General features: G+C 40.6%; 1 protein-coding gene across 4 annotated transcripts in view; it reads right to left on the reverse strand.

The window, feature by feature from the left end:
• Positions 1-12,998, reverse strand: part of HDX (highly divergent homeobox) — a 96,176-nt gene that overhangs the window by 58,444 nt on the left and 24,734 nt on the right. For all 4 annotated transcript variants that reach the window (XM_034780961.1, XM_034780959.1, XM_034780960.1 and 1 more), the window contains 2 exons: positions 11,228-12,352; positions 1,016-1,069 (listed from right to left, as the gene is read on the reverse strand). In XM_034780961.1, coding sequence (XP_034636852.1) covers positions 1,016-1,069; positions 11,228-12,325 — 1,152 coding nt within the window. In that variant the 5' untranslated portion in view covers positions 12,326-12,352. The remainder of the gene's footprint in view (positions 1-1,015; positions 1,070-11,227; positions 12,353-12,998) is intronic.

Here is a 12,998-nt window from a genome sequence, read left to right on the forward strand (position 1 = left end):
TACAGAGTAGTACATGGCTCCTTTCCCCGAGAGCTTACAAAAAAGCTTGAGTCCTGCTAATGATGCAGCTACTCTGTGCTGCTCATACTACCACTTGGTGCTGCTCAGATGTTGTTTTGCAGTGTTACCAGGCTCATTTGAACTAAGGAAACTCGAGAGTAGTTAACTGAAGTGTAGATAACTCAGGCTAACATTGCAGTGAAGACAAACCTTGAAGCAAAAACATTCTTGTGACAAGAGTAGTAAAGATATGAAACGTGTGTGTTTATGAAGCCATGTCTGAGATAAATGGGCTGTGGAAATTTCCTCCTGTAGGTGCTGGTAGCCACTACAGAAATGAGCCAGCTCAATTTTGAGTTAATTAAATACTTACTCTATGTGGAACACTGGATGCAGTCAAATTGGATGGGTCATTAACAGCAAACAGGCAAATACTTACTTGTCTTTTATAAAAAGTGAGGGATGGGGAGAAAATGAAGTTAACCGTCCTTTCTGGTTTGACAGACAACTTTTTAACTGTGCACTCTCACATCCCTGACCATCCTATTACATCCCCAAAGCACCTTTATACCCTCATACAGTATCTTTTCTACATTTCTAGTATGAGCCATGTTCCTATATAAAGTACCCTTGATACTATCCCATACCCTCCATATCGTGGTACTCCACAACATGTGCAACCATTATCCACCCACATCAGAACACACTCTCCTCCAGATTGATCTCCCTTTGTACCATTATCCCATCTCTTATCCTTCATATATTGGCTAAGAACGATTACTCTCATCTCTTACCTTCTCACTAATGAGATCTTACCCTCCATGTACATTCTATAAACACCCACCCTTCCAACCACTATTTCACTGTGAAATACAATACATCCCATCGCCTGAACATTTCGAAGTCTAAAACATTTTGAAGTGACATTTTTCTAGAGGTCATTAAAAAAAAAAATTCTAATGTTTTTCCATGCCTTTACTTGGCCCATTTGCTGCTTCAAGGGAAATGTACTTACTGCTCTTTTTCTGGAACACCCTGTAATCCAAGGCACAGTAAGGTTTCCTGAAATCTGTGGAAGCAAAAAAAAAAAAAAAAACAATTATCAATAATGCACATGCTCAGACTGCTGGTATGGCAAATAATACTATGCATACAGCTTTTGCATGACTTGTGCAAAATAATCCAGCTTCAAGAGTGTGTATTCATTGTGATAAGCGTCTATCCAGATCTAAATATGCTTTCTTCCTGCTTAAGAAAAATGCTTGTAAGATTTTCATAGGCAGGGGCGGCTCTATGTTTTTTGCCTCCCCAAGCACGACTGTCAGGCGGCTTTCGGCAGCGTGCCTGTGGGCGATCCGCTGGTCACACAGATTTGGCAGCATGCCTGCGGGAGGTCCGCCGGTGCCGTGCTTTCAGCGTCCCCACCGCTGAATTGTCGCTGAAGCCGCAGGACTGGCGGACCTCCCACAGGCATGCCGCCGAACGCAAACAGACTGCCGCCCTCACAGCAACCGGCAGGCCGCCCCCCGCGGTTTGCCTCCCCAGGCACGCGCTTGCTGCGCTGGTGCCTGGAGCCGCCCCTGTTCATAGGGGGCCAAATTCTGTTTGTGTTATTGATGTGAGTAGCCTGATTACTGTGGGACTTCTCTGACGAGCTAGGTGAGCAGAGTTGCTCTTATTGACCTAAAGTTTCAGGACTGACTTTGTACTATATTATAGTAACACCAGTCCTTAAACAATTTTTTTTTTAAATGTTGTGGAAATCAAAACATTTACAGAGCCCTTACTGAAAGAGTATCAAATTTATTCTGTAGCACTGGCCAAAATACATTTTTTTTATTATAGTCTGTAGAACAGAACTACTAAATTAGGATAATATCCTAAATCAACAGCCAGCCAATCGCCCATTAATAAACACGACCACAATACTGAGTGCTGCTGACTACCTACTACTATCATTGAGTTACAAAGGTTTAGCACCTCTTTGGATCAGGCCCAGTGGGAGATTTGCACAAAGACTATAGGTAGAATATGGTCCTTAGTAATAACTATTGTTTTAGAGCCAATTTGTTTAGTCAGTTGTACGGAGGCAACTTTCATTTATTGTAGTGGAAGATGTACCAGTGTAACTGAAAGCAGAATTTGGCCTTTAATAAAGCTACTGTTGCACGCAGCAGGAAAAAAGGATACAAAGCACTTCTAAAATCAGTGTCACTTCTGCCCTTTGTATATACTACTAGTGGCACGTACCATTACCCAATTTCAATGCACAATTACAGTAACTGCAAGTTGGGCAAAATTGTACACCCAAATTATTTTAAATTAGTGTCATGGTTAGGTTTCAGAAGTAACACCTCAACAAGATGAAAGTAAAAGTCAAAATTTGGAAAACAGTTGCTTCAAGCTAGACAAAGTTACACTGACACATTCAGATGGTTGTATCTTCGCAAACCATGAGGCCTAGAAATTTGAAATGAAAACCTGAATTCTACATCATTTGAGTTTGTCATAGGCCCATCAAGCAGGCTGGATCTGGCTCATGGGCCAAGTGCATGAAACCACTCACTGCCAAAACATACCTTCCAATTGTATCTGTTTATGGTACTGCTTTTCATGTAATGTGCCAGAGACATTAATAAATAAACCAGATTCAAAACAGTTGGTTTTCAGCATCAAATTTTTCTAGATAGCGGAATCTGCATTTTAGAGTAATAAGTGATCATTTTCAGGGGATCTCTCTTCTTGATCACCACAGATTCCCACCCTTCCAAAGAGCCATTTGCTTACATAAACCTGAAGTGTACTTCTTTCTCTCTCTGACTCAAACATGCAGGGTATGAAATAACATTCTAGGCTGGTTTTGGATTCTGGTACAAACATTTTTTATTTACAACAGAAACTGAAGAGACTCTCAAACAGTTTAATAAAAGGAAGAAAAGAAAGCCATCATAGATTTAACTCACTTATTTCAAAATATGGTAAATATAATACTTCCCTCTTTGAATTATATTCATCATTAAAAACATTTACTAATTTCTGAACAAATGCATATCCAAAACTATAATTATATCTTCCACAGCTAAAAGTTTGTCCTTTATACTTGCCAAGACACTTTTGTACAGAAAATACCCTTTAAGAGTTTCCAAACTTCCTGTTTAGCGAGCCATCTTCTAGCTCAGTGGTTCCCAAACTTTAACAACCTGTGAACCCCTTTCACTAAAATGTCAAGTCTCACGGACCCCCTCCTAAAAATGAATATTTCCAGGGATTTTCTCCTTTACCTGAGTATAAATTATAAAAGCAGTGATCTTGGAAGTATAAAATTTGTTTTTATGACATGCTTATTACACACTATTATTTATCATTACAGTATTTTTATTACATTATGAAAACGGCAACACCCTTCCAAGATCTCACTTTCGTAGCTTGTATCACTTTGAATAAGCCTGTTATAAGACAAGACTCCTATGCTTCATCAAGGAGTATCAGATGTGTGACAGCGTGAAGGTATTCAAGAAGCCAACTCAAAGAGTTCCTCCTACACAAGCATTCAGGTCTTGAGCAGTCCAGGCAAACAACCCACGTTACAACAAAGCTTAAACTTGTTCTTCATAATAATTTAAAAAAACCAATACTAGCTGCCTATTTACTTTTAAAAACAGCAAAAAATATCCACCTCCCTTTCCATTTCTTATAAGGAGTTTTGAAGTTTAAATCTCCTCAGTGTGATAGATGTACTTGCTTTGATCTGCTTAGCTCTTGGAAGTCCAGGGGCTCCAGGCTGCTGGCCCCATGCTGCCCAGGAGCCCTAGGGACAGCTCTGTCCACCATTAGGGGAATTTTTTCCCGGGAACCCCCTGTAACATTTTGCAAACCCCCAGTGGTCCACGAACCCCAGTTTGGGAAACACTGTTCTAGCTCGATTAGAATGCCCTCTCACGTTGGACCACAAAGGGATAGGGATGCCAACTTTGTAATATTTAAAAAATGGACACTCCTGCAGGAGTGCTGGAACCGCCCTGCCACCTCTTCCCCATAAGGTCCCACCCCTGTCCCGTCTCCTCCCCCAAGGCCTTGCCCCCATTCACGCTCTTCCCTCCGCAAAGGGACTCACCTGCAGAGCCAGGGCTGGGACCTGCAGGTAGTAGGCAGCCCTGGCTGAGTAGGGGCTGGTGCAGGTGATGACCCAATGCCTTCCCATCTGCAGTAACCGGACTTTGGGTGTCCGGTCAGTAGATCTGACTGGACACTGAGGAGGTCCGCTTTTCAACCGGACTTTCCAGTCAAAACCCGGACACCTAGCCACCCAAGGCACTGGTTCTCAAACTTTTGTACTGGTGACCCCTTTCACATAGCAAGCCTCTCAATGCGACCCCCCCCCCCTTATAAATTAAAAACACTTTTTATATATTTAACACCATTATAAATGCTGGCGGCAAAGTGGGGCTTGGGCTGGAGGCTGACAGCTCACGACCCCCCCGTAATAACCTTGTGACCCCCTGAGGGGTCCTGACCCCCAGTTTGAGAACCCCTGCTATAGGGGGAGGGAAACAGGAAAGTCAACATCACCAGTGTTTTTGTCAAAATACCATTCTGTGGAAACTGTTCATAGTTTCATAGATTCTAAGGCCAGAAGGGGTCATTGTAAACATCTAGTCTAACCTCCTGTATAGCACAGGCCATAGAACTTCCCCAAAATAATTCCCAGAGTGTATCTCTTAAAAAAATAAATCTTGATTTAAAAACTGTCAGTGATGGAGAATCTACCGCAATCCTTGGTAAATTGTATCAAATGATTACTTGCTCTCACCATTATGAAAGGTAAAGGCAATGTTTGTATTTACATAGTATCTGCAGTTTGTTAGGCAGAGTTTTCAATTACAAAACAAGAAAAAAAATCAAGAATTTAAAGATACTATGTATATTTTTAACATTTGTCCACCAATTCATTTTAACATAGTTTTAAGAAGCTAAACCAAACTGTTACACTGCTTATGTGACTCACATTAATTTTTAGGGGCTGGACTGCAAGAAGAACAATACTCAAGAAGAACAGTATCTAGCTCCTTGAGCAATCACACTGGATTTAAATGGGACTACTCAATTTGAGTAAGAGTATCAGAACCTGGCCCTACATTAACACAGTAATTCAAATAAACAAACACATAAAAGCTGATATTTACAAAGAACTGTCTTAATTGACATAAATCACGTTAGACAAGAAAAGGCCCCACATCACACTTAAAAAAAAAAAGAAAGAAAAAAAAAGGTAAAACAAGCACCAGTCTCTACTACAGGTGGTGTTAGCAATTTCTACGTCTGTTAGTCAACTATTAATTTCAGATAAATCTAGAATTTCTATCTTGACATTTTCATGTGTTCAACAACTCTTCATAAGAGAAACAAAGTGGGACCAGTTCTTTTTTTTCAAAAAGAATGTAGAAAAAACATAACCCATAATTGCCATATCACTAAATAAACTAATGGCTTTATAACTAACATTTTAAAAAGGTATCCCAGCCCTCGTCTGTACCTGGCTGCAATGTTTTACTTTTTCATGTACAAAATAAGGGCAAATTACAGACAGCACAGTACAGTATTAACAATAATGTTTCCAAACAGGGAAAGCTAATGTATTAAACAAAAAAGCACCTCATGTTCATTTAAATTTAACTAAAATGAAATCCTAACATTTTGTACAAAGAAGCTTAAATACATAATTTCACTTTACCTCCCCCCCCCCCCCCCGCAAAAAAAGAAAAGTCGTGCAACTTGGTAAAATTGCCTTGCTCCATGATTAAAAAAGTCTTAAGTCACTGATTATTCATTTTTAATAGTTTGAACAGAAAATTGCTGATGAATAAATAACTGGATAAATAATTCCAAAGAACCCCTTTGTGTCATGAAAATTGATTATTAAATTTGTTCTTGTGTTAGATTAACATAAATGTGATTAAATGATTTCAATTGGGGAGGTTATGACTAATTGCTAATGTTTAACAGTAATGAATTCATCAGGACACAAATCATCACTTCTTGCTCTTAATCACTATCTGTTATAATAACTGAGCATTCAAACAATTCAGTAACTCAAGCTTCATATGTTTCTGAATCCGAAGGATTTCCCAGGAATTTAAGAATAAGGATATTCATTCCCAGGTTGATGAATTAAATTATACTACACTCGAGCAATAATATAAACAATAAATGACTGCATATGCTAGAGTGTCAGACCACTAAAATCTAAAAGCTTTTTCTTTTTTTCCAGGTTCTTTCAAATGTCTCTCCAAAAGAACAATAAAAGCCGACACTGAAAAACCATTACCAAATATTCTTTATGTTCCCACAAACTCTTAATATGTAAAAGCATAGTATGTCATAAATATTCATGGCAGTAGATTCTCTTAATGGGATACCATCCTGGCTCTTAGCCAAAAAGCCAGCCTATCTTGACAGTTTTCTCATTATGAAATTATTGCCCTCAAGAAACACCCTATGTGGGGAAAGGGTCAGAGATGGAATTGGTTATTGGCTTGTTGGAGTGCTCTACTATATAATACTATATAATAATGCATTTGATTTTGAAGGATGATCAGCGCTTTAGACACGTGTCTTTTTGTTTTAGGTATTAAAAACAAATCAAATTTAAAAGTGGATCCTTGCCACATACAAAAATGTATATAAGAAAATAATCAACACTTTGTTTAAATAACATTCTGATCCGAATTTGCACTTTAACAGCAAATGCTAATTGACCATCTCTCGAGAGAAGAAAAGCTCTATCCCAGGAGTTGGCAATGTTCGGCACGCGGCTCGCCAGGGTAAGCACCCTGGCGGGCCGGGCCAGTTTTATTTACCTGCTGACGCGGCAGGTTCGGCGAGAAGCGGCGCGGGCGAGCGATGTGCTGGCTGCGACTTCTCGCCGCCCCCATTGGTAAGTGGTAAATGTTCTAGAAGCCCCACTTGAGGAAGTGGTAGGCTGCTTGTGACTCAGGAACCTCTTGGTGCCAAATGGCAGAAGCCATAGGGCTTAATATGGTTTGGGATCCCCTGGGTCTAGTACCTACATATTTATTTCAAAGGGTACATCTATACTTACCTCCGGGTTCAGCGGTCAGCAAACGATTTTCTGGGATCGATTTATCGCGTCTTGTCTAGACGCGCTAAATCGATCCCAGAAGTGCTCGCCGTCGACACCGGTACTCCTGCTCTGCGAGAGGAGTATGCGGAGTCGACGGGGGAGCCTGCCTGCCGCGTGTGGACTTGTAGTATCTTGTATCATGTAGTTCGAACTAAGATACTTCGACTTCAGCTACGTTATTCATGTAGCTGAAGTTGCGTATCTTAGTTCGAACTGGGGGGTTAGTGTGGACCAGCCCAAAGAGTATCATTTAAGGCCTCTATTGAAAGCCTCTTTCACAACGATCATCACTGAAAAGTGTATGTACAGTAATATGTATGGAGTTATGTATATATGCTGAAAACTGTTTTTAAGGCACACAAGACAGGTCACCAGAAGGTGATAAACTGGTTCTGTTCAGGCAAGCGATAAGAGACACTTATCTTCGTAGGACACATTTGTGTGTTTTACAATAGAAGTCTGATGGAACACGGTATCACCAGCTAATCAAGATTGCAAAGTTTACAAGAGACCACAAAATCTACAGGAAGAAATACACGACAGCAGGGTTTCCAGTTTATGACTAAGATCAAAGAATTAGTTTGGTATATCAGAAGAATGCAAGGAGAAATGATAATTTTCACCTAGTGAGTACGCTGACAGTGGACTTGCTTCATGAACAAAAAACCCACACAACCCTGGCTGTAATACACTGGAAGGATTTGGGGTGAGCTTTTGCTCTTATGACACAATGTCTTATTAGTTAAGTTTAGGCTCTAGTAGGCAATTTTATTTTATATGTAACCCTCTGTTTCCAGTATTTGTGCTTGCTATCATTGGAATCTCTGTTCTTTGTTAAATAAACTTACACTTGCTTTCTATTAGCATTGGAGTGAATTAGCCTGCTGCCTTGGACTGAGCTGGCAACCTGCTAGGCAGCATCACAGGGGGAACAGCTTTGTGTTTTGTTTTTTGTTTTGTTTGTTTTTTCATGGTGCCTTTGACCCTGCGCCCATTAATTAACCCTAGATCAGATGGATGTATTAGTGTGTAATAGGGATATAAATATCATTTTAAAAGTTAACCAGTTAAACCATTAAAATTATATTGTTTAACTGGTTAACCGATTAAAGGGAGAGGGGCCAGGGAACCCTGCTCCAGCTGGTTGGTGCAGCTCAGGGCTGCTGCTGGGGCTGGTCCCGCTAGCACGGGGCTCAGGCTGCTCCATCAGACCGGGCACTGGAGTTGGGAGGCCGGTGCAGCTGGGACTGCACCAGCCCACCCAGGGCGGGGGGTTAATGGTTGGTCTGCGTTATCCATTCAGACTAATGCTTACCAGTTTACTATTTTACATCCCTAGCGTGTAGATGAGAATTTATTTAATGTGTGAAACTGCATGAAAACTAATGAAGGATTGTTTCTGGCTATCACATTGTTCATGAAAACTAATGAAAGATTGTCTGGATTGCTGTAACTGAATGCATTGTGCATGTATGTGCAACTGAATTGCCCATCAAACGGGATTGAACTGTAAATGAAGAAGCACGTTAACTTCAAAGTATAGGTCGTTATGTTCAACAATGGAAAATCCTTTGTTGACTAAACACAGACAAAGTTTGTGGGAGGGCTCATGCTATGATGGGAAGTTGCCAGATTGCCTTCCGGGGAAAGCAGCTATAAGAAGAAACCCGAGGAGTGATCTAGTATCTCTGGACTGACGGGGGGGGGATCCCTTCCTAGGGAAAGAGCCCTTTTGAATGAAAACTGACTTGCCCTTTGTGTGCAGTGTAGTTGTAGCCATATCGATCCCAGGATATTAGAGAGACATGGAGGGTGAGGTAATATCTTTTATTGGACCAACGTTCTGTTAGTGAGCGAGACAAGCTTTTGAGCCACACAGAGCTCTTCTTCAGGTCTAGGAAAGGTACTCCCAGCTTCACAGCAACAAGCAAGGTGGAACAGATTGTTAAGTGTAAGTAGTTAGAACATATTGTAAGAGATCATAGTAGCTAACGACTTACGCTAAACAATCTGCTCCACCTTGCATGTTACTGTGAAGCTGGGAATACCTTTCCCAGACCTGAAAAGGACTCTGTGTGGCTTGAAAGTTTGTCTCGCTCACCAACAGAAGTCCAATAAAAGACATTACCTCACCCTCCATGTCTCTCTAATATCCTGGGATCGATATGGCTACAACTACACTGCACACAAAGGGCAAGTCAGTTTTCATTCAAAAGGGCTCTTTCCCTAGGAAGGGATGCATTCCTAGGGGATATACTTTGGAAAAGAATATACTGAACCACTGGTAACTAGTACAAAGCCATATTATTAAGACTAAACAGAAAGACTCCCTTTCCCAGGAACAAAAGAATCCTTTGAAATAGGCTGATACTGTCTGAAGTCTTCTTACAGCAATATGAGGAAGAACTGGTCTATTTGTGCAGTAGAAAAAAAACTGATTCAAGCTTCCTGATTATAAAATAATAATGAAGATGCATTTTATGGGAAGGCTGGTTACAGGTTTGCTAATTTCTCAAGTGAACAGCTGGCCTAATGCTTAACAAGTTAATGAGGACTTTTGATATCTAGTTTCCTAAATGATGAGGAGACACCAAAAAGAATCTCCCATTGCCACCATGTCATGAACTAAACCAAGAATGTCATTTGTTTGCAACAACAGTGAAGAAAAACAAGAAAATACATTTAGATATGTGAAGTTTCAAGTTACCAATTCTTAAGCTGTACAGCCTGCACTTTTGCAGCTTTTAACAGCTCACGGCTAGACAAAAATATGTTTACAGGCTTTTCTTCATTTTCACAAAATCTGTTTTTTCTTAAGTAATGGCACTTTGTTTAAATAACATTCTGATCCAAATTTGCACTTTAACAGCAAATGCTAATTGACCATCTCTTGAGAGAAGAAAGCTCTATCCCAGGAGCTGGCAATGTTCGGCAGATGGCTCGCCAGGATAAGCACCCTGGCAGGCCGCGTGCCGAACGTTGCCGACCCCTGCTCTTTCCATTAAGGGAGAGAAAGGATAAATAAGCATACCACATGCACCCAAAATGGCAAGGAGATTGCTTGGGAGGATTTGCAATTCCTATTCGTAAAGGTCACAAAAACTATGGACAGGGTCTATGCTAGCACATAATGGGCCTTCAAAACTTACGACTGCCACAGAACTGTGACATTCCTGGTAGTATCTTATGATGAAAAGTGTCATTTATTTGAAGAGTTAACAAACTACAGTAGTGAGAAAAGTATTTAGAAGAAGGTGTTGAACTTCTGGGATGCCTCAGCTTTACCATTAGGAGACTACAGTTCCTCTGAAAGAGGAACAGCAACCAATGTCATGTCAGGAGACAATGCTCAAAGCTATCTCCTCATCATGATCATCAAGAGCACCTTAACTCAGGCTCCAGGCTCTGCGCTATGCTGGAAAGCACAGCAGTTCTGCCACTTTCAAACCAACTCTGATGCTTCCTGCAGTTTCTCTTCCTCCAACAAATGGATCCACAATGGTTTGCAATGCTCCAGCCACTGTTGGACACAGGTCTTTCTTCTGCCCCCCAGTAACCTGCACTCACATTTCTCTTCTCTCTTTACCTCTGTAAGCATATTTTATGGGCATGAGATGCAACCCAGGTCCTGGAGATGCCCTCATTACATCTCCTGTAACACAAATGGTGCAAACTAAACTGCAAGGGTGAAGGACTCACACCTTTGCAACTGGTGTCTGCCAACACTCTGACTAGTTGGAAGGAGATCCCAATCCCCATCAAAAAAACAGGAAGCAAAAGAGTAGATGGTAGCTTGGTGAGGGGGGGGGGAGGAGGAGGAACTGATGCTTACCATTTCTAACAATGAATCCAAAACTTTCATTTCAAGGAGAGGGGATGGGTGCACTCAAAAAGGAGGGAGTGACTGATATGATTTGCCCTATATGCCAAACTCAGCTCATAGCATGTAGGAGAAAGCCTGAAACAGTGCCAAGGAACAGGGTAAACTTTCATCAATGGATCAGGATATATTAGTCTACATTCTCAGCTTTCACAGAAGAAGACTGTCTTGAAAATCTGAAAGGCAAAAATAAATTTACAGATTACCTGGTAGTTGTTTTGGTTTTGCGACAGCCTCAGTTGATTTGAAGATGTAAAATGAGGAGAAAAGTTACTTCTTGATGGATTAGCACTACTATACAGTGTACTGGATGGTGTATGTAATGAGGTCCGTGGAGGCAAGCGGTAGTCTCTGTTATGATATAATACATTGTCAGGCAAGTCCCTGGCATTCACCATCTGTGAACTGCAGCTCACATTTCTGCCTGGTCCAGACAAAGCTGTGCTTTGGTTCTCCACTCGAAGGGAACTGCTATTTTCACAAAATCTTGAATAACTTTGTATTTGTGCTCCCATAGATGCAAGCTCTTCCTCTCTAGCATATTCATCATCAGCATCTCCTGTTTCCATTGCAATGGACAGGCAACTGCCTTCGACTGAACAAGGCTTCTGTGTTGTATTTCCTCCCATAATTCTTTGAGGTTGATCAGTAACTGCCAAGGAAAAAACTTCACGAATTTCCAAGTTTTGTGTGCTACAAGAAGGGTCTCGAACATTAGCTCTTTGTACAGATGGGATGTGTGATGCAAGGGTTGTGTGTTCTGGTTTGTGTAACCTCTGACACCCCACTGGTTCAGCTTTACATGGCCTGTGGCATATTATTGGCTTTTGAGGTAACACTAACTCTGCAGTCTGGACTGATGAACCACCATAATTTTTCTTAGTATGATTGTATATGGAGTTTGCAGAATTCAACACACTTGTTTGTCTTGACAAAATAATAGTTTTTTCCCCCAGGAGCAATGAAGCACCTTTACAATGTGGTGCTTGTCGTCCTATAGGGATATGCTGCTGCTGAAATTCTGTATCACTTTTTCCAGGTGGTCTCTGAATAGAGTTTTTATGTATCTCAGTCATTGAAGCATTGGTCTGTTTCGTGGATCCCTGCCTGCTGGATGAACTAGCTGGGCTATATATACCAGTTACTATTACATCATTGTTAGATGATGTCCAAGAAGACTGCTGGCTTTGGGATCGAGCAATGTTTACCACATTTCTGACTGCTACTTCTGGAGGCACTGTAGGGGTGCTAGGAACAGTTCTGGGTGGGGTGCCTCCAGATTCTGCAACATTCTTGCTGCTCATCTTTCTTCTTTTATTGCCAACCCAAGTCTGCAAATACAAAATATTAATATATAAGAATGTTAGCCACAGTCAGTTTTTTTAATATTCAAAGCCTCAATATTGCAAAGACTTCAGCATGTATATAAGTCTTTACAATTAAGATTTAAATTACTAATATATTAGAAATGGGTAGCAATCAAAATTAGTTGTAGGGGGGAGGGGAAAGAGACATGGCTTGATTATGCAAAAATCAAAACCACAAATTTATCCAAATGCCTTCAGTTCAGTAGAGTGAAGATTTCCAATTCTGGCCCACCTCAGAAAAGAATATACAACTTGTGGCATCTACCCTCTTGTCCCAAAATTATCTTTGCATAAATATGGCAGAAGCTTGTGGTTTTCTCCTCCACATACTTGGACTTGGTTTTACCTTTCATTTATTATTGTGAAGAAAACCAAACAAAGATACACTAGGTGTTTAATTCCTTCCCCTTCCCAATTTCAACTTTTACATCTAGTGAAAATAAGGTATACCTGAAACCAGTAACTATACTGAGAGATTCGGCATAATCAGTATCTTTACTATCCAATAGCTGAGGAGATGTTTTCAAAATTGCCATACTACAAACACTTCTATCTTCTCGTATTTTTTAATTTAATAAAAAAAAAATACAAGTGTAGTCCTCAAAGTACC

Source organism: Trachemys scripta, chromosome 9 (assembly GCF_013100865.1).
Source record: "Trachemys scripta elegans isolate TJP31775 chromosome 9, CAS_Tse_1.0, whole genome shotgun sequence".
NCBI lineage: Eukaryota > Metazoa > Chordata > Testudines > Emydidae > Trachemys > Trachemys scripta.